Consider the following 21,970-nt stretch of genomic DNA (forward strand, 5'->3'; position numbering starts at 1 on the left):
GTGAAGACAGAAAAGAATGTGAGTCTCAGCAACATGGTTAAGTGATAAGGGGGGCACAAAAGACCCAAAATGGGTGGAGAATGAGAAAATTGTGAGAGAAGGCACTTGTGGTCAGGCAGAAGTAGTACTGAATTGAGATTTCAGAAGGTGCCTAGGGATGCTGTTGGCCCACAGCAAGATTTATGATGCTGCAATATGACTGAGAGAGAAACACAACAATATCAGAATTCTGAGGTGGCACACTAGGGACTGGAGTCAGCTTCAGATTCTGGGGAAGTTGCTTAGCTTCTTTTTGCTTCTGTTCTTCAACCATAAAATGAATATAATTAAAGTACCTACCTTCCATGGTGAGGATCAAATGAAATAACTGTAAAGCCCTTACTTAGCACAATGCCTGGAGGATAGTAGGTACTATATAAATGTCATCCATTATTATTACTATTAATTAGTACCATAGGTAGGCCATGTATGAAAGTTGTAAATGAGGCAACGGGCAAAACCCTGAGCAAGTCTCTCCATATTTCACATGTATTATATTGACACATCTGATCCTCCTACTACAAAAGCCTCTTACTGGTGGTACCCCTGCAATGCTTATCTCTTGCTAATCCATTCTCCATTCAATGGTCAAATTGATATTCCCATAATTCACAGATCTAACCATCTAACACAAATTCCTTGATGGCTAAGGCTTTTGCCTTTGCGTCTTTAGCTCTTGGCTTAGTGCCTTGTACATAGTAGGGGTTTATTGAATGCTTGTTGATTGCTTGATACCTCTTCTCTGCTGAAAAAGCTCTCAAGACTCCTTATTACTTCTAGAATAAAATAGAAACCTCCCTATTTGGCAATTTTATAATCTGACAATTTTATTCCAACCCATCTTTCCAGTCTTCTTTTGTTACTCTTCTTCATGTACTCTACAATGCAGCTGAACTACCCAGTTCCTGTTTCTCATATGTGACATTCCATTTCCTGTCTCCATGTCTTGATTGTCTTCCTATCTAGAATTCATACCTCATTTCTGCCTTCAAGAAGTCCTAGCTTCTCTAAAATCTCAATTTAAGTGCCATCTCCTATGTGAAGTCTTTATGGCTAGTGCCCTAATGCCTGAAATTATCTTAACATTGTCTTAGTTTGCATTTTGTATTGCTCTGTATTAGTCAATCCATCAATCAGCCAAACAACCAATAAACATTTATTAAGAAGAATTGCATATAATAAACCTGGAAAAGTAGATTGGAGGCAGATTATGAAGGGATTTACAAGTAATCTACAACCCAGCTGATCTGGCTTATTTCCTACTTCTAAAACATATGTTAGTTATAAAAAAACAAAAATGGAATAGTCTGACCTCAAGAAGCTTATTATGTATCAAGGGAGGTATGTGTGTGTGTGTGTGTGTGTGTGTGTGTGTGTGTGTAAGTATAGGTGTATATGTATGTATATGAATAAAGAAGTATATACACACACACATGCAAATATTCGAAATATATGAAAAATAATACATGCTATTTCAGGAGAGGAAAGCACTAGTTACTCAAAAGATGAGGAAAAGATTCATGTAGAAGTGGTGCCTGATTGAGTTTAAGGAAACAAGAGATTTTCTGGGAGAAGTACAAAAGGGAGTGCATTTTTAGGCATTTCATTGCAAAAATGTAATATGTATATATATATATAGAAATAAATATATACCCATACAAACATATATATGAGGATATGTATATATGTGTTTGTAGTTGTATATACACATATAAATAATATTACATTATTGTCTCAATATATAAAGATATTAGTTGTTTATATAAAATATTAAATATAGTTATAAATATATATGAACATATATTTACATAACATATAAATATAAACAACTACATAATAACTAAAAGATAAAGCAAAATAATATATACTCATAAGTATATCTAATATTAGATTAATATATTACATGTTACTATATTAATATAATACATAATGTAATCTATGTGTATATATGTATGTATATGTGTGTACATATACATATATACACACATATATAGGATAAATAAGATTAAATTGAAGATTTCATATTATCACAATAACATGATATAATTTAACAAGCATTTTGAGCTTATATTGATCTGATCAGCCACAGTTGGACACACAACAATTTGACTCTGCCTTAGTGATATCATTTTGGTTCTCTTCAAGAACAGACAACCTGTATATACATAAATATACACACATATTCTGGGACTCTGTTTCTTTACATATAAAATGAATGAATAAATAAATATATGTAAAATGAGTGGGCTAGTTGATCTATAGCTACTTTCTATCTTTCCATTCTAGTACAAGAGTAATCTTTGAAGTTGACACCAAAGATATTGAAATACTTTCCTATGACATATTCTTCTGTACCATGAGAACTAAATTGGATAGACCATGAGTCTGTCTAGTGTGATAACCCTAGGATCTTATTGGTATATTTGTGCTAAGAGACATCTTGGAAAAACATAAATTTTGGAGACAAGATATAAAAAAGAGTAAAAGTGATGACTTCTTCAGGTGAGGATGGCTGCCAAAGCAATGAGAAGCAACCTTGGGAATGGAAAAAAGATTAAGACTCTCAGAACCTGGAGTTTGTCAGTCAGTCATTGTAGGAAAGGCCACACTAAACCCTGCTAATTCCAAAGAATGCTACTCAGTACAACTGGAAACAAGGAACATAATCAGACAACATTTATACCAAATTTTTAAATTGTTCTGCAGTTAAGGATAAAGTTTAAGAGTTATGATCAATAGTCCAAAATACTTTCTGAAAGTACCTCAGCCACATAGCTAATAGCATCCTTCAGGTTGAGCTCGTGGAAAACATTCAGAATCCGGTCTCTGGACTTTTGGGCTGATCTTCTCATCAGTAATTTACTTAGGACTTTTCTATCGAAATTGGACCACCTAAAGATGTAAACAAAAATGTTGGACAGTAGTTTCTTTATCTGCAAAATGAGGAGATTGTACTGGACAGTAGCTATTTATACAGCATTTTTAGGCTTGAAAACACATACGTCATCATATTCAATCCTTATAATCTGAGGAATGTTCTACCATTCTTATTTTACAGGGAAGAAAGCTGAGGCTCTGATAAGTGAAGAGAATTTACCCCTTGGGGCCACAGTTCATCAGGGTCACAGGCTCCAAGGACCAAATGCAGCTACGGGTCCATCATGCTGCCTCTATAAAGATGAACTTTATGGTCCCTTGTTGACTGTCAACAGCACATTGCTCTCAAAGCTATAATTCTCCAGTAAGATTTTGGGTCTCCTTAATTTGAAAAGGTCTTCATAAGATTACATTTTTATAAATACAGGCATATTTAGGAATATCAACAAGCATGTAAAAATAAATAGTATTATAGTGGTAAAATTAATAGAATAGAAATTAAGCCAAATACATAAATTTTTTTAAAATATTCAACTTCATTAAGAAGAATTAAAACCACTTACTTGTCTCTTAAGTAATTGTGTCCTATTTGTCCAGATATGTCTTCAATGGCAGACAGAATATGATCAAAAGCCTTTAAAAATAAAGAAACTTCTGTTAATATCCCTCAGAAATTGTCTTTCCTTTTATGTTCTCTTTTCTGGCTTTAGTCCCTTCTTGTTCACTTTCCCATTTCAACACCTTCTTCCTTCTCTTTAGTCCCTCATGGAAGATTAAGAGGGATCACTCCTTTTTTTGGGAATTAACAAGTTTTGAAACTAATTCTTCCTTAATTCTATTTCATGATCTGGAGCACATGGAAGGTAACATGAAAGGGAAGTCAGGCTCACAAATAGCTATTGCTGGGTGAAAATGGGCACCACTGGTGCTCATTAGTCCATTTCAACTCAATGATATTAAGACCTCTTTCCTGTCTCACTGCCCTTGGGGATTCTTACTCTGCCATGAAGCTTTTCATTGAGCTTTGGCTCTCGGTGCTCACTCTTCTTCACCTTCAGCCATTGTACCAGGGGTTTGATGGTTAGGCCCTGCAAGATTAGAGAAACATACAGAATTATCCATAAAGTTTATTCACACTTTGACACCAAATTCTTTAAAGGTCTGCTGCCATTTAGCATCACTATATTTTAGTATTTTTAGGGTAGCTATTGTTATATTTTTTATTCCTTATTAGCTATCAGGGTTTATACAGCTTAATTAAGTGATGATGGACTGTTCAGTGGCTTATACTAGCTTGATTCTGGTCCTAGGCACTATAGTATTCCACTAAAATTAAGTCATCAGTCAAAAGTGTTCAGAAAGTTCTACCAAAATATATATACATACATACATACATATATATATCTCAGCAATTCATCGTATGCTGCAGTTGCCAAATAAACAAGAATACAAATTGCTCCAGTAGTAAGTCAAGTATTTTGGAGTGAATTGTTTATCAGAGGGAAAATAGGGAATGTAAACTTATAGAGTCACAAATTAAAGTTACAAAGAAAGTTTGGAGACCACTTAGTTCAACATCTTCATTTTCTACTTGAGGAAACTGAAGCCCAAGAAATTTATATCACATAAATAGTTAATGTCAGAAGTGAGATTTGGCCCCAGATCCTTTGAGACAGTGAGAAGAGACTATGTACTAAGGTATATACTAAGAGAATATGATCTGGATGAAAAGGAAATGTGAAAGGTCCTAGAATATCAGAATATTGAATTGAAATGTGTCCTGTAAAGGTTTTATTACAGATTACTAATGCCTATGATCAATATTATTTAACTCAACAAGAATTTATTAAGCATTTGCTTAGTGTAAGATTCTGAGTCAAGCAGAGACAAAAATGAAAATTTCTGTCCTCAAGGAATTCATGGTGTGGGCCTTCACATCACTGGTTTATCATTCCCCTACTCTTTTTATTTTTTTGACTTTTCAAGTCCTGTTGCTTATGTTTCAGGTAGAAATCCAAATATTTATTTATTCAACTCTTCTTAGAGAAGTAAACTGGAAAAAGCAAAGAAAAGCAAGAATTGGATCCTACTCCAAGAGATCATTATATACTTCAACAACAATACTATATGATGCTCAATTCTGATGGACGTGGCCATCTCCAGCATTGAGATGAACCAAATCAGTTCCAATAGAGCAGTAATGAATTGAACCAGCTACACCCAGTGAAAAGAACTCTGGGAGATGACTATGAACCATTACATAGAATTCCCAATCCCTCTATTTTTGTCCGCCTGCATTTTTGATTTCCTTCACAGGCTAATAGTACACTATTTCAAAGTCCGGTTCTTTTTTATAGCAAAATAACTGTTTGGACATGTATACTTGTATTTAATTTATATTTTAACGTATTTAACATGTATTGGTCAACCTGCCATCTAGGGGAGGGGATGGGGGAAAGGAGGGGAAAAATTGGAACAAAAGGTTTGGCAATTGTCAATGCTGTAAAATTACCCATGCATATAACTAGTAAGTAAAAAGCTATAATTAAAAAAAAAAAAAGAATTGGTTCCTATCTCTCTTTCTTAGTCAGGTTGTAATTGGGTAAATTAATTTTTTAAAATTAATTTTCAAAACATCAATTACATCTGCAGTCAAATATTATATATCAATAATATTTCAAAGATTTACAAGCTTATTTTTTTGAGCAATATGGAAGATTACAATCTATAACTCAACATAAGCATTTTTTACTTAAACTTAATTAGGTTGATCCTTAGACAAAAGACATAGAATTTAATCACTGGAAGAATATTAAAAAGCCTGTTCCCTGATCAAATAGCTTTCAGATTTCAGAGTCACAGTCATGAAACAGAGGAGAGTCCCAGTAGTGGAAAATATATTCAAATCTAAGTAGTATGAAAGATTTTCCAAAGCCAGAAAGAAATGACTTGTATTACCAATAATCCTACATTACCCACATCTTTGCTTTTCCCCTTAGTGTGAATAATCAAGGGATGACTATGTATGAATGAACACTAACTGACTCAAACTCATGTTATTCTGGTTTATAAAAAAGGAAATGAGGTTGAAAGTAATGTGCTTACACTACAAAGTTTAATTTATGTGACCTCTAAAAGTTCCCTTTTATTGAGATCAGAATGTTACACATTTGTGGTGTCCTTTATATTTAAAGTTATAATATGATGTAGAAAGAAGAGTTCTCCTTTTTATAACATGGACACAGGGGACCCTTTAACAAATCAGACCAATGGAAGAGCATGAGCTTTGGACTATGTCAGGACATCTTCATTCCTCCCCATCATATCCATCTCCTTTTTTGTCTGTCTCCTTCACGCCTTCCTGCCTATGGTTCACATCCCTTCTTCTTTCCTGTCCATGTCTCAGGTCTGTCAATAGTACTAATGCATTTTGGTGGTGAAGCTCTAGACAGAGATGTTTCTATTCCCTGACAACTAGGTGGCATGGTAGGTAGAGTGCCGGATGTGGAGTCAGGAATCTGAGTTAAAAATCCAGCCTCAGATGCATACTAGCTGTATGATTCCAGGCAAGTCACTTAACCCTGTTTGTCTTGTTCCTCATCTGTAAAATAAACTGGAAAAAGAAATGGCAAACCACTCTAGTATCTCTGCTAAGAAAAGCCCAAAGGGGCTCACAGAGAGTTGGGCATGATTGAAATGACTAAACAAACTTCTGCTTTTAGAATAGACTAGAATATTAGAATATTTATATCATATATACTGGACCACAGAGTCAGTTTGTATGTCAGCAACAGGAAATGGGTTGTTCCTCATATAAGTGACCTTTACATTTCACTCTTTTTTAAAATCATCTCTTCAAAAAATAACTTCTGTAGACTAGTATTTAGCAGAAATCTGTCTCTCAGGGGAAGAATTTTTGATATGAATTCAATATTATCTCAAAGGGCTTCACTCATGACATGTTGTCTTCTATCACTCCAGTCTCTGATTTAAGGAAAGTCTATCACATTAGAATAAAATGAAGTCCTGCTCTTAGTAGCTTTTTAGCATTCACAATACTAGTCTTACGAACAGCCGCAACAGAACTGTTTTCTGTGTTCTAGATGTACTTCAGAGGCATTTTAAGCTTCATGTTAATAGTAGGTTAAAATGTTTTGAATGCATTGCACTGGGAGTTTGGTGCCACTAAATTTACTAAGATCATTTCTTCATGAAATGAGGACCAATAAAACTTGCTCCATCAGAACTCTTAGCACCTTACATATGCATGCTCACTGAACTGCCTGTTTGTTTACAAGGGTTTTGTGTCACAGAAAGATTGTTCATTAGACCTGGATTTCAGAAGGTAATAAATTACTTACTTTTCTTACGTCACTGATTGCTTTAATTTATTTCAAGGTTATTTGGAAAATTACTTCTTCCCACATACAAAGAACATAAAAAAAAGAAAACTCAGAACAACTCCAGAAAGGAAGCTCTCATCCTCTTCTCAATTGTGGGATCAGGTCCATGAATAAAAGCATTGTATTTTCCTCAGGACAAGAAACAATAAACTTAAGCTATGGCTATATTATAATAGTGCATTTATACCATCATAAATATTTTGGATGTTTTTCTGATATTAGTGATAGCTGTAAATAACATTTAATATAAAATGTAAAACACATTTTACATTGGTTATGATTTTCTTCTACAAAAATCTATGATTTTCCTCTGGGAGACATGAATAATGCTTTCTCAGTTCCATCTTCCATCCTATCTGGGGAGGACGAGTTTCTTCTCAGTTGGAGTAGAGAATCATTATTATGAATATGCAGTATTAGAGAAGGGAAGTTGTTAGTCTGTATGGGGAAGCAGTAATGGCTTCTTGGCTCTGCTGTTTCACTTTTCCCACAATCTAACCTAACCCAATAGGAGAAAAAAAATCATTTCTACCCTCAATTCCCCACATCGATAGATGAATTGTTCTTATTACTTGTCCACATTCACCTCCCTGATCACAGAAGGAAAAATGGAATGCATCATTATTTGTTGTTTTCCATTCTTTTTTCAGTTATGTCTAACTGTTCATGTCTCTATTTTAGATTTTCTTGGAAAAAGATTCTGAAGTAGCTTGCCATCTGTATTTCTAGTTCATTTTTACAGATGAGGAAATAGAAGAAACAGTTCTAAATGATTTGTACAGAGTCATACAGCTAGTAATTGTCTGAGGCCAGATTTGAATTTAGGAAGATGAGTCTTCTTGACTCTAAGACCCAGTGCCACTTAACTACTCTCTCATTATTATTAATAGGGTCTAAAATAAAAGATATAATTTTCAACCAATAAGCATTTCTCAAGCATCTGTTACACACACCTAGTACTTTGGGTTTTTGTTTTGTTTTGTTTTGTTTTTGTCTTTGATGATATGGAGTGTTCAATAAAGTTTAATCCTGACCTATAAGTTTCTTATACCCAAGTTAAGGAAAGAAGATGAGTGAAAAAATTTAACAACAAAACTAATATTCTCCATCAGAGTATTGAATGTAATGGACACTCAGCTTTTCAGAGCTTTTAGTACATGACTCATTCTAATACCTATGAATTAACCTTTAAAAAGAAGACAGATATCTATATCCAGCTGACTATGTATATTATTTCTTCTTTGAATCAATATTTATGAATAAGGTTCAAATGATTACAATACATATTGTAATCCCAGGTACAGACGCAGTACTGAATTTTATATCCATCACTTCTGTCAGGAATTAGATAAGATGCTTTATCATCAGTCCTTTGGAAATACGATTTGATCACTGCATTGATCAGACTTCTTAAATCTTTCAAAGTTGTTATTCTTTACAGTATTGTCCTTGTATAAATTATTCTCTTTGGTTCACTCCCTTCATTCTGTCATTCCATATTACCCAGGATTCCCTAAAAATTTCTCATTTCTTGAGTACAATAATATTTTATCACATTCACATACCACAATTTGTTCAGATATTCTCAAATTGAAAGATACCCCCTTGATTCAAGTTCTTTTCTTTTTCCCATTAGCCTCCTCTTCTGCAATAGGAAGTTTATTTTGCTTGTGATTATTTCTTCCTCAGTATTATTTTCCCTCTTCACATGTACTTCCCTATTCCATCTTGTTTTCCTACTGAGATTGATATTTTTATGTATGCTCGATCCTCTATAGATAAGAGTGAGATTTCTTCTATTGGCCACTACCTACATACTTTCCTCTACATTTGTATCATCTTCTCACATGCTCCAATTATAAGAAATAGAAAATGCTACTCCCTTTTTCCTCCTTTCTACAATAATATAAACCTTCTACTTTCCCTCCTTTTTTCTTAAAATCTTCAGAATAGAACCAATGCATCTTCAGTGCCTCTATTCTTTTTATTTGTCAATACTATTGAAAACATTGCAATTTTTCCTATTTTACATTAACAGATCATCATCACAGTTCCAACTATTTGAAGAAATTTACCCTTTAAATTTCTCTTGATCGTTGTTTTTGTACTTAAAAGTTACAACTCAGTTCTGATATTTTAATAAAAAATATCTGAAAATCCTATATTCCATTAAAGGAATATCTTTTTTTTCTCATGTAGGATTATATTTAACTTTTCAGGGTAAATCACTTTTGGCTATAAGTCTACATATTTTCCTCTTTAGAATACTGTGTTCCAAGATCTCATCTCATATAAAGTAGAAGCTGACAGGCTCTGTGTGATCTTCAGGATATCTGGGTGATAAAGTGGATATAGTGTTGGGCCTGGGAACAGGAGGACCCAACTTCAATTTTGGATTGAGAAATTTGCTGGCTGTGTGACCCTGGGGAAGTCACTTAATTCAGTTTCTTAATCTGTAAAATGAGCTAAAGAAGGAAATAGCAAACCACTCTTGTATCTTTGCCAAGAAAATTCCAAAATTAATTAAACAACAATATGATTCTCATTGTGTTTCTTTGATACTTGAAATGCTTCTTTTTACATGCTTGCAATACTTTTTCTTTGATGTAGGAGATTTGGATTTTGGCTATGACATTTCTGGAACTTTTCTTTTTGGGGTCTCTTTCAGAAAGTGATTGCTATCCTATTTTTACTTTGCCCTATGATTCTGATAGATCTGGGTAGTTTTCATTTGTGACTTCTTTTTTTCCCCTTTAAATTGTATTTTTTTTTACCTAGTTACATATCAAGAAAATTTTAGCATTGTTATAAGATTGAATTCCAAAATTTTCTCTCTCCTCTTCCAAAAAATGTAGGCATTTTGCTAGTTTATACATGTGCTATAATATAAAACATTTCCATATTATTTGTAGTTGTGAAAGAAGAAACAGATCAAAAGGAGAAAAAACAACTAAAGAAAGAATAAAGCAAGTGAAAAAAAATATGCTTTGACCATCATGCAGAGTTCATCAGTTCTTTGTCAGGTTATGGACAACATTTTCTTTCATGGGTCCTTTGTATTTGTCATGGATAAAGACATTGTGTTATTAAGAAGAGCTGAGTAAGATCATCACACAATGTTGTTAATATTGTGTGCAATGTTTTCTTAGTATGGTCCATTTCACTTTGCATCAGTATAAGTCTTTCCAGGTTTTTCTGAAATCTTCCTATTTATCATTTCTTATTGCATAATAGTATCCCATTACATTTATACACCACAGCTTGTTTGGCCACTCTCCAGTTGGACATTCCTGAGTTTCCAATATTTTATCATTATGAAAAGGGCTGCTATAAAGATTTTTGTACGATAGGTCCTTTTCTCTTTTTAATGATTTCTTCTGGGATGCAGCCTTAATTAGTGGTATTGCTAGATCAAAGGGAATGCATAGGTTGATTGTCCTTTGAGCTCCAGAATGGTTTGATCAGTTCACAACTCTACCAATAATGCATTACTGTCATAATTTTCCCACATCTTCTCCAACATTTATCATTTTCTATTTTTGTCACATTGGCCAATCTAGTAGGTGTGAGGTGGTATCTCAGAGTTGTTTTAATTTGCATTTCTCTAAACATAACTGATTAAGAATGCTTCTTCATATGCCTATAGATAACTTTGATTTTTTCATTTGAAAACTGCCTGTTCAAAATCTTTGACCACTTATCAATTGAGGAATGGCTTGATTTCTTGTAAAATTGACTTAGTTCTCTATATATTTGAGAAATTAGGTCTTTATCAGACACTTGCTGTCAAAATTGTTTTGCAGCATTCTGCTTTCCTTCTAATCTTTATTGCATTGGTTTTGTTTGTACAAAAGCTTTTTAGTATGTCTGTCTGCTTCAAGTGTGTTTCTACATATTGTAGGGTCCTGAGTTTTGATCCACTTGGCTATCTACTTCTGTTTTACAGGAGAGTTCATTTAATTCCCATACACAGTTATGATTATTGCCTTTGTATTTCCCTCCATCCTATTTCCTTTTCTGTCTGTCCTCTCTCACCTTTCACTCTTTCCCTTCCCAGCCGTATTTTGCTTCTACCACCTTCTCTGACCTGTCCTTTCTTCTATCAGTTTCTCCCTTCCCCTAATTAATCTTCTCCCCTTCTACTTCCCTGTTATTAAGATAGATGTCTATATTCAGCTGACTATGTATGTTATTTCTCTTTGAGTCAATACTTATGAGTAATGCTCATTGTCCACTCACCATCTTCTCTACTTTACAGACCACTGTAATAGGTCTTTCACTACTCTTTGTTTAAAGTAATTTACATTATTGACAGAACCCATGCCTGGGTAATTAAAAAAAAAACTGTCAATAAAAAGTTATTAAAAAAATAAATAAAATAAAGTAATTTACAACATTTTACCTGTTTCTGCCTTTTGCACCCAATATACTCCTCTTTCTTATCTTTTATTTTTTCTCATTCCCTTAGATTCACTTTATATTCCTTCTAACTATAATATTAGTGATACATTTTTAAGAATTACAGGTATGATCTTCCTGTGTATAGATATAAAGTTTCTCTACTGAATCCCTTATGCTATCTTTTAATTTTTTTTTATCATTTTTTGTTTCTCTTGGATCTTGGTATTGGAGGTAAATTTTTTGGTTTAGTTTTGATTATTTCCTTATGAAAGCTTTAACTCCTATTTCATTGAATGACTATTTTTTCTCTTGATGCCAGGTAGGTGATCTTTGGTTGTAGTCCTTCTGGAATATCACATTCCATGACCTCTGGTCCTTTATTATTGCATCTGTCAAGTCCTATGTGATCCTGATTGTAGCTCCCTAATATTTAAAATATTTCTTACTGGCTATTTGTAATATTTTTTCTTTGTCCTGATAGCTCTAAAATTTGTCTATAATGTTTGTTGGAGTTTTTATTTTATGTTATTTATTTTTATATCTCTTTCCTGAGATGAGTAGTAGATTCTTTCAATGCCTATTTTGCCCCCAGGTTTCCAGGTCATCAGGACAGTTTTCCTTGTTAATTTCTTGAAAGATTTTGGGATATGGATTTCAGATAATCCAATGATTCTGTTAATTTTTCTCTTGGATCTACTTTCCAGGTCACTTCTTTTTTCCTGTGAGGTAGTTTAAATTTATTTGATTGATTCTTGAGGTCTCAAAGAATCCTTAGTTTCCACTAATTCAATTCTATCTTTTAAGGTGTTTTCTCAATTAGCCTTTATTTTTTTCTTTTCCTTTTGGACAATTGTACTTTTGGATTTTTGTATCTCCTTTTCCATTTGGCCAATTCTAACTTTTAAGTATTTTCCAAGTTGACTATTTTTTTTTCATAATTCTCTTGCATCACTCTCATTTCTTTTCCCAATTTTTTCCTACCTCTCCTATCATTTTGAAGGTCCTTTTTCAGCTCTTCCTATTGGAAGAGGTTTTGCTTATAGGTATTTTGACATTATAGTCCTCTTCTGAGTTTGTGTCTTAATCTTCCCTGTTATTATAATTATTTTTCTATGGTCAGATTGTTTTTATGTTGTTTGTTATTCTTTTTTGTGGGGGGAGGTAAGAGGAACTTTTTCCTTTCTTTTAAATTTGAGCTCTGCTCCTAAGGTGGAAGAATATTGTCTTAGGCTCTGTGCCAGTGGATGCAGGTCCTGATTGTTTATCTGGTGCTGTCTTGACATTTCCCTGTGGCCCACAGGGAATCCTGTGTTTGGTGCTGTCCTGAGGGGGTGGAGTAAGGGTATATAGCTGTTGTTGCTGGAGGCTGAAGGGGTCTGGCAGCTTACCTGGTGCTAATCTGGTGTCCTAATAGTGGTTACTGGCACGTGCTGAGGCCCAGTGAATTTCCCAAGAGCTATACTGATGTACATGATGGTCTACCAGGGGTCCTCAAACTTTTTAAGTAGAAGGCCAGTTCACTGTCCCTCAGACTGATGGAGGGCCGGACTATAGTAAAAACAAAAACTTTGTTTTGTGGGCTTTTAAATAAAGAAACTTCATAGCCCTGGGTGAGGGGGATAAACGTCCTCAGCTGCCATCTCTGGCCTGCGGCCGTAGTTTGAGGACCCCTGATAACTAACCTCTGAAAAATGACCCAAGGCAGGCAGAAGCATGTGGAAGCCTGGCCAATGGAAGACATCTGGCCTGACTATGGGTGGAAAAATTTAAGAAGCTTTGATTATAGGAAGAGCTAACGAGTCAACTGATTTTATCAGTGTCACATGCTTGCGTCACTATAGGATTTGAATCCAGGTTCTCTGATCCAAATGATCTTTCCACTATATCACATAAATATAAAATGATAATTCCCATCATCACAAGGGATGGTATTCTTTTTCTATCACTAGCTCAACTCTTGGTAGCCAGAGATTTTTTTAAAAAGAAGTCTAAAGTTCTATCAATGCACATCAATAGGCACTAAAAAATTAATTAAGGCCTGATTCCCTAATATTCTAATCTAACTGAAATTGGAATCTCTCCCTCATGTCCTATTACCATCTTCATTATTCTATGAATTAAGAATTTTTTTCAAAAAAAAAATGGTCTCATGATTACATGAACTGATGCTAAGTGAAATGAGCAGAACCAGGAGATCATTATACACTTCAACAACGATACTGTATGAGGATATATTCTGATGGAAGTGGATTTCTTTGACAAACAGACCTAACTCAGTTTCAATTGATAAATGATGGACAGAAGCAGCTACACGCAAAGAAAGAACACTGGGAAATGAATGTAAACTATTTGCATTTTTGTTTTTCTTCCCGGGTTATTTTTACCTTCTGAATCCAATTCTCCCTGTGCAACAAGAGAACTGTTCGGTTCTGCACACATATATTGTATCTAGGATATATTGCAACATATTTAACATATATAGGACTGCTTGCCATCTGGGGGAGGGGGTGAAGGGAGGGAGGGGAAAAATCAGAACAGAAGTGAGTGCAAGGGATAATGTTGTAAAAAAATTACCCTGGCATGGGTTCTGTCAATAAAAAGTTATTATAAAATTTTTAAAAAATGGTCTCATGGCCAAAATAATCAAACTTTATGTATTGGTGAAATAGAAGTAAATTAAGTTACTTCCCACTGTGTGGAAAGAATGATTTTTGAATATTAGCAGAGACATATATTTATAATACCAGCAACCCATGGAGAACTGCAGAGATGATGAACATAGTTTGCCTTCTTTAGCAGTATCTATTCTATTTGGCTTTCCTAAAAAGATTCTACCTATGCAAATGATTAGTGTGGTCACTTAACTTCAGCAAGGTATTAAAAAATGGCACCCACGTGCTTTTCCTCAGTGACTTGATTCTTTGCTCTTGCCACAAAACAAGGGGGCTACTCTGGCTGGTGCTGAGTAATGCTAGTTGAAATATTAACTTCAGATTTGTTAATCAGCTACAGGCTGAGGAAGAAGGTTTTTTTTTTAAATGCAGGACAAATTGTGTTGGGTCCCATGTGGTGCCACGTGAAAACCTATAAAACAGGTTCCTAGTTACTAAAATTACAAAGCCAATTAGGCCTCTGGTGCCTTGAAACACTTTATAATAATCATTTGCAGCTAATGACCCCTTTGGATTCAGGGACAACCATTCTAGTTTAGTCCCTTTGTTTAAGCACATAAAACCCAGCTACTGAATTACCTGGAAGATGACAGTAAAGAATACCACAATGATGGTGGTGCTCACAAAGAGATTTTTCGCCTTTACTTTCTTTTCATCCAAAAGAACGACCAGAGCATAAGCAACAGCCCCCCGGAGACCCCCATACGACATGACTACTTGGTCTATTATCTCCAGCTGGACCATCCGATACTTATTCAAAAGCCATGTTTGTAAAACCACACCTGGGAAAAAAATATGCATCGTGATCTCAACACATACACACAGACATTTGTTTAGTATCTCTCTTTTGAAGTAAAACTTGCTGGAAAGTTTTTATTAAATTTTATCAGACCTGTTACTCAATTTTATTTTATTACTTTAGACAAAGGCTTTTAACCTCCCATCCCCATCCTCTCCTCTTGAAGTAAGCTCTAGGGAAAGAATGTATTATTTTTGCTATGGACTCATTTGGCTATTTTTTTTTTTTATCATTAATCTTTCTGTCAGTCTATCTAGAAGACACAGGCTTAGAAACCCACAGGAAATAGCATTTGGAGGATCTTACTTCCTTAAATTTATATTCAAATGCCTAGCAGGTAGACAAAGGGTGAGGATTTATTTCTATCCAGTATGGTAATTCAATTCTCTGGAAAAGTGGAGGATGAGGTAATAGTTTCATGATTATTTTACAAAATAAGAAATACTATTAATAGGCAATCAGAGACAGTTTTTAAACTTCTTATCCAACACTATTCTTCCTGTTATGTGTCTTTTACCACAGCTCCATCTTGAGAATACCTCTCACAGTTTTTCCAAACCAAAAGTATCCAGTGTTTACATATAAGTCTGAAGTAATGCTTAATAATATTAGTCTCTTTCTTAATGAGACATACAGAAATATTCTCCAAGCTCTAAATGTAATAACTTATTTCAAAATATGAACAGAGGTTTGACATCTCAATTTAAAACTCTCACTACTTGGTAATGCATGACATTTTCAATGTGTGTGATGGTGTGGAATCTAATTCTTTGTTTCTCAGCAGTCACTGGAAATGATTTCTTTCTTGGATGGGTGAATATGAGCTGTAACTGTGTATGACCTTACTTAATTGTATCTCTCAAACTTAAAATCAAACTTAACATTAGCTTACTGCATTGTTTTCGATTGAAGAATTTAATGCTGTGGTGTGAGGATAGCAGAAAGAAACTGAAATTGCTCATTTCTTGACTACATGTTCTCACTCAAAGTTCTAACATTTTATTCCCAACATGACTGCCAGAAATGAGAAGGAAGTTTGTTCCCATGTGAGAACTTAGTTGTGGCAGTGCCAACTTCATGAACAAAAAGACTAGGATTCAAATCTCCCTTCTATTACTCCCTCCTTACCTACCTTATAGTACTTGGGAAACCAATGAGAACTTTTTAGTCTCTACAAGCCCCTCTGCAGGTATAGAATTTGTGTAATGGCCTCCAATTTCACTAATAGTTACTTATGGAATGAGAACATCAGGATGGACTTCATTTATGCTGAAAAGGTAAGAACTTCTTTATTGAAAAATAGCTTGTAAAGCATCTCAAAATTATTCTCCCCCAAATTCCCTTCCTCATGTCCCATTCACTTGCTTTGAATTTACTAGATTATAATTTTGGAGTGATCACAAGATTTATCCCATTCATTATTCCCCTGTAAACATAGTCAAGAAGACATTTGTGTTTTCTGAGCAAAGATTATAAATTGTGCCCCTACTCACAATTTAAAATGTTTCTTTATGTCTTGCTACTAATCAGTGGCACTGAATCACTACTATGAAAAAGTAACAATATATCTCTAAAATAAATATCTATGTGTCATGAAGATTTTGTGTTATGAAAATTCTGTGTATTTGTAAACAGCAAAACTAAAATATGTCCTGTATTGCATCCTTTTCCCTCCTCCCACTTTGTTGTTTTCTAGGTGATTACTTCCTTTGATCATCCTTAGTGCCAGCTCTGTTTCATCTTTTCTCCTTGACCTAAAAGTCCAAGAATACATCTGTTGCCATTCTTAATCCACTATATACTCATAATGCTCTTATTGTATCTTGGTATGTAACTGGGACAGTGAGCAACTTGGAAAGGATCATTAATCTCTCAGTGTCTCTAATAGTTTGGTTTCTCAAGAAAAACCTTTGTATTATTCAACTAAGTGGTTTCTCAACTTATGAGACAAAGATTCATTACAAAGTATAATAAATGTTTCCAGAATTCCTTCTGTTTTAGGAACTTTTTCACTGACAACATGCTCTGAAGGATACCTGGCTTGGTCATCTCAGGTTTGATGCTATGATACCTTGGGATTATGTGAAAATGTATAGAATTAAGTGAGGTAGATGGGTTTTTCTTACCAATGGCTCTGTAGACAGAAATGAAGACTAATGTCAGGAGTATGAATGCTGTGTTCCAAGTCCAAATGGAAGGATCTACAGCAGAAATTCCCAGGAACATGAAGATGATTGTTTCTGCTCCACTTGCCAACATCTTCATGGTATATCTCACTGTGGTAGCTGACTGCTCAGAAATGTTAGCTTTCACATATTTTTGACAGCATATGCCACAGAAAGTAATCCTGGAAAGAAAGCCACAATTACTCCGTTAAGTGACTTCCTCTGTGAAATATTATATTATTTAGATGGTTTTGCTAGAACTAATGAAACTTTGTTGACTGCATATACATGCTTATAGCATGATCTACTAAAAAAATAGAAAGATAATAAAAATAAATAAAGGGGGGCTGGACAAAAAGTTGTTGCTGTTTGGTCACATCTGACTCTTTATGATCCCTTAGTTTCTTGGCAGAGATACTGGAATGGTTTGTTTTTTCTTCTCCATTTTACAGACAAAGAAACGGAGTCAGTCAGGGTGAAGTGATTTGCCAAAGTCACACAGCTAGTTAGCCATTGAGGCCAGATTTGAACTTGCTTTTATTCACTGCATTAACTAGTTCCCCTTTGATAAAAAGTGCCTCCATGTTTTTATGATCAAAACTTCTTACCAGCAATTCGAGGCAGCTAAGTGGATAGCTCCCCAACCTGAGAATTAGGAAGATTCATCTTCCTGAGTTCAAATCTGTCCTGAGACACTTCCTAGTTATGTGACCTTGAATAAGTCTCTTCACTCTGTTTGCCTCAGTTTCCTCATTTGTAAAATGAGCTGAAGAAGGAAATTGTAAACAATTTCAATATCTTTGCCAAGAAAACCCCAAATGGGGACCCCAAATTCAATCTCTGGGGACTGAAAAACAACTGAACCAAATTAGCAATGCCATTTTTTTTTACAAGATAGTCTATAAGATCTGTGACTCTGGCATATAGGTTTCAGAATGTTAACATTCTGTAAATTAGGCCAGAATCTTCACTGTTCCATCAATCTACCATGATCATTGCTATCTCTGTACCCTTGTTCATGGCTTTACCTCTGTCTCTAACTCAGCATCTTGTCCTTTTATTGCCTAGGTCAAGTTTTATTTGCTCTGTGATACCTTCTCTGACTAATCCAGTTCTCAAAATTCTCCCTCTTCTGAATTTCTACTGAACTAAAGGTTTATGTTATAGAATTTAACCCTGGTGTGTTTTCTTACCTAAATTATAGATTTACTTGGGGGAAGGGTTTTTTTTTTGTCTTACAGTTTTTTGTATTCCTCTCTCCCCTAGAGAATCTTGCTTTATGCTGAACACATGATGAGTGTCCAATAAATAACCATTTATATACTTAATTTAGATACTGAAAGAGCACTCCAGGAAGAATTGTAGTAAGAGATGTAGCAGAGAGAAGTGTCAGAAGACCTAGGTTGGAGTACTAGCTTTGCCCTATGTCAACCTCTCTTCACTTCATTTTTCTCACAAATAAAATGATTATTCTAGATGATTGAGATCCCTCATAGCACTAATATATTATTTCATTAAATTTAAATAAGTTATAAATATATCTAAGCACGCATCTCAGCAACTTTATTTGTAAATAGGATTTTATCTGGTACTATTCCAGTTGCTATATAACAATTATTGCTGTAGAGTCCAGAACTACAACACAACATTTCCCCCCCAAGTAAATCTATAATTTTAGATAATTTTAGAGCTACAACACAACCAAAGAAAGACACTATTATATTAGGTAACCTGATTCAATTTGATTTCAACAAACATTTATTAAATATCTATTAAGTTCTACTCTATACTAGGTTGAAGGTCTAGAGCATAGTTTGTAATAACAAAAGAAATGATGTTTTTAATTGAATACATGTCTTCAAACTCTTTCCTATTCTTGTATACAAGATATGCTAAGGTTTTTAGTCTGAGAATAACTACACTGATATTTAAGGTGGAGAAACTAACAACTGACCACCAACCCTAGAGAGTGTATGTCAATGTAGAAAAAGTGAGATGTAAGAGTATTAAGAAATGTCAGGGACCCCCAAATTAGGCCTTATATACCTGTTACTGAGGAAAAAGAAGCATTTTAGATCTGAATTATTTCAACAGACCATTTCACTATATCTAAATAAACACAGAAAGAACTCTTGGATTTCATAGGTTTTAGATCTGAAAAGGGCCTTAAGAAATAATCTAGTTCAATACTTTTATCTTACAGAGAAGGAAAAAAAGGCCTCTAAGAGTCAAATTTAGAACTCAAAGCCAGGTTTTCAGTTTGTATGGTTAAGAGAGAAGAATTCCTGCATCAATCAGTCAATTAATTAAATAATTAGCAATACTAGGCTCTACAGTGAATTTTTAAAATCCTTTAAGGTGGTATCTAATCAGGTGAAGGAAAATTGAGGATTCTTTAAGTTAGGGAACAGACCTACAAATACCTACTTTTCCCTAATGGCTGGGTTTCTATTCTCATTAACAAGACAGTGGCTTCATCATCCATTTGATTTTATTTGTGTCAGTTCAGAGAGAGGAACCATTGTTCCCTCTTTTCTTTGCTCTTTGATTTTTTTATGATCTAGCAGATATGGCTTACAACATGTAGTCTTGGACCAAATTTTACCCAAAAGATCACTTTATGTCTATGGAGAAGGCTGATTATTTTGTGTTCTCTTGAGCAATGTGGTCATATATGCATAGACAAAGAGAATAATGTTTCATTTTATATTTAGTGAACGTCAACTGCCTACCACTTGATGTCATGGGCTTCCCAAAGGGTTTTAATTCTGGAACATACTGTACTTACCAGTGAGTATTTATAACCCAACCATAACAAGGGCTAAACACCCATCACTGGCATAGCCTCTTCTGTATTCATTTTCAAAAAAAATTGTAGTCCTATTGCTTTCTTGCAGTTGCCGTTGCCCACTTAAAGAAGAGATACTTACGCAAGAATGGCTGAGAGGGAAAGCATTTCAGAGGTGAGGTAGGACAAGTAGGAGATGATGAACACAAATCCTGGCTCAATGATCCGGACATGTTTGGTGAAACGAGTCACCAGAGAGAGAAGGAAGGCGAAGATAATTCCAATGAGTGTGCCTCCCAAGCTCACCACGAAGAAAGACACTACAAGACAGACAAGAACCAACAAGGCTGACTTTGATACAAACTGAATGGGCTCATTGTTCTAGGCTCCCAGGGCCCCAGTGTCGTGGGTGACAGCACTGGATGTGGCCTGTCTCCTATGATCATTTTTTCATCATTTGTTGCTCAGTAACCCCATCCTACTGAGGAATCAACAATCTCTAGGAAACAAGAGACTACATTCTCTGCTTCTCAGTGCTTTATCTCATATATGAGTAGCTAAAGCTCTAGCTACTATTTTCCAGGGGAGGAAGGAGGAGGAGGGGGATAGTTTTCATATCCATTCTAGAGACTTTGCTTGTTCCTCAAAAAAACACTACCCTCCCCCCATCACAGACAGAAGGACAAGTAAGGAAATTTCAGAATTTATCCTTAAATGGCCTGACATCACCAACCATTTTAAGAAAGAACAGAACATGATTATATTCTAAATACTAGATAGAGAAATAATTCCTCTTGAAGTAATCATTTTAGGTGTGGGTTACTCGTAAGAGTAAGGGTGGGCTCTCAGTGTGTTGGGCCAACATAATTTTATGAAAAGAGTTAACCAGATTCAATTCAATTTCAATAAGCATTGATTAAACACCTACTAAGTTCCAGGCTGTGCATTGGATACTGAAGATACAGATTTTTTAAAAAGCAGTTTCTGCATTTAGAATGTACTAGGGAAAGAGAACATGTTAGCAAATAAGGAAATTAAAAAGATACAAGGTAAATACAAATCAGGGGTTTGGGTGGGCTGCTTGCCCATAGTTACATGGTAAGTATCAAAGATGAGTTTTCTTGTCTCCACACCCAGTGTTCTATCAACTATATTGTGGATTATTAGGCACATAACAATTAATAAATCACTGTTGGTACTCCCATGCTATGAAACCACTAAAGGTCCAGAGTCAGAGGAGCATGAAATATAATATCACTTTGTCACACACAGAAAGGAACTAAATGCCACAATGTATGGGGGTAGAGGAGGTGTCCATTTGGGCTCTTGGAGATCTAAACTTTAGGAATTCATTCACTCAGATAACTGAACTGCTCTGAGATATTATAGATTGACATTGCCCTTCATCAAGTCTCTTGAGATTGAATCCCAGTTAAATAATGCAATCACCTCATCTAGCTTCTCTGTTTGTACTCAAATACTGTGTAACACTGCTGGAAAAAATTTACATAACCTAATTGTTACCTAATGAGCCTTCAATGTTTCTAAGATTTCCTGTGTTTTTCTCCAATTGATGATTTTACTCTTTCTATAGGCTGTTCCAAAAACTTTTTTTCATTCTTCAAACTTCCTAAACCATCCTCTTTCAGTAGAGCTCCTCAGACACCCACTTTAATGAAAAAAAACAAAACAAAACAGATCTATTCAGCCTTTCCCCCCATTCACTTTATTCAAAGCTCAGCTAAGGTCAATTCAATTGTAGCCCTCTGCCTCTTGAAATTACTTTACATTGGCTCTGTGGTTATTTGTGTCCATGTTGTATCCCT

The 21,970-nt window shown here is 34.8% G+C and overlaps 1 protein-coding gene across 1 annotated transcript in view; it reads right to left on the reverse strand.

The window, feature by feature from the left end:
• The window catches only part of SLC9A3 (solute carrier family 9 member A3), a 128,992-nt gene that overhangs the window by 18,665 nt on the left and 88,357 nt on the right, over positions 1-21,970 (reverse strand). Inside the window, exons 5-10 of the mRNA XM_051969787.1 lie at positions 20,287-20,464; positions 17,318-17,538; positions 14,972-15,174; positions 3,915-4,004; positions 3,480-3,550; positions 2,802-2,931 (exon numbers count right to left, since the gene is read on the reverse strand). Of these exons, the coding sequence (XP_051825747.1) occupies positions 2,802-2,931; positions 3,480-3,550; positions 3,915-4,004; positions 14,972-15,174; positions 17,318-17,538; positions 20,287-20,464 (893 nt within the window). The remainder of the gene's footprint in view (positions 1-2,801; positions 2,932-3,479; positions 3,551-3,914; positions 4,005-14,971; positions 15,175-17,317; positions 17,539-20,286; positions 20,465-21,970) is intronic.

Source organism: Antechinus flavipes, chromosome 1 (assembly GCF_016432865.1).
Source record: "Antechinus flavipes isolate AdamAnt ecotype Samford, QLD, Australia chromosome 1, AdamAnt_v2, whole genome shotgun sequence".
Classification (NCBI taxonomy): domain Eukaryota; kingdom Metazoa; phylum Chordata; class Mammalia; order Dasyuromorphia; family Dasyuridae; genus Antechinus; species Antechinus flavipes.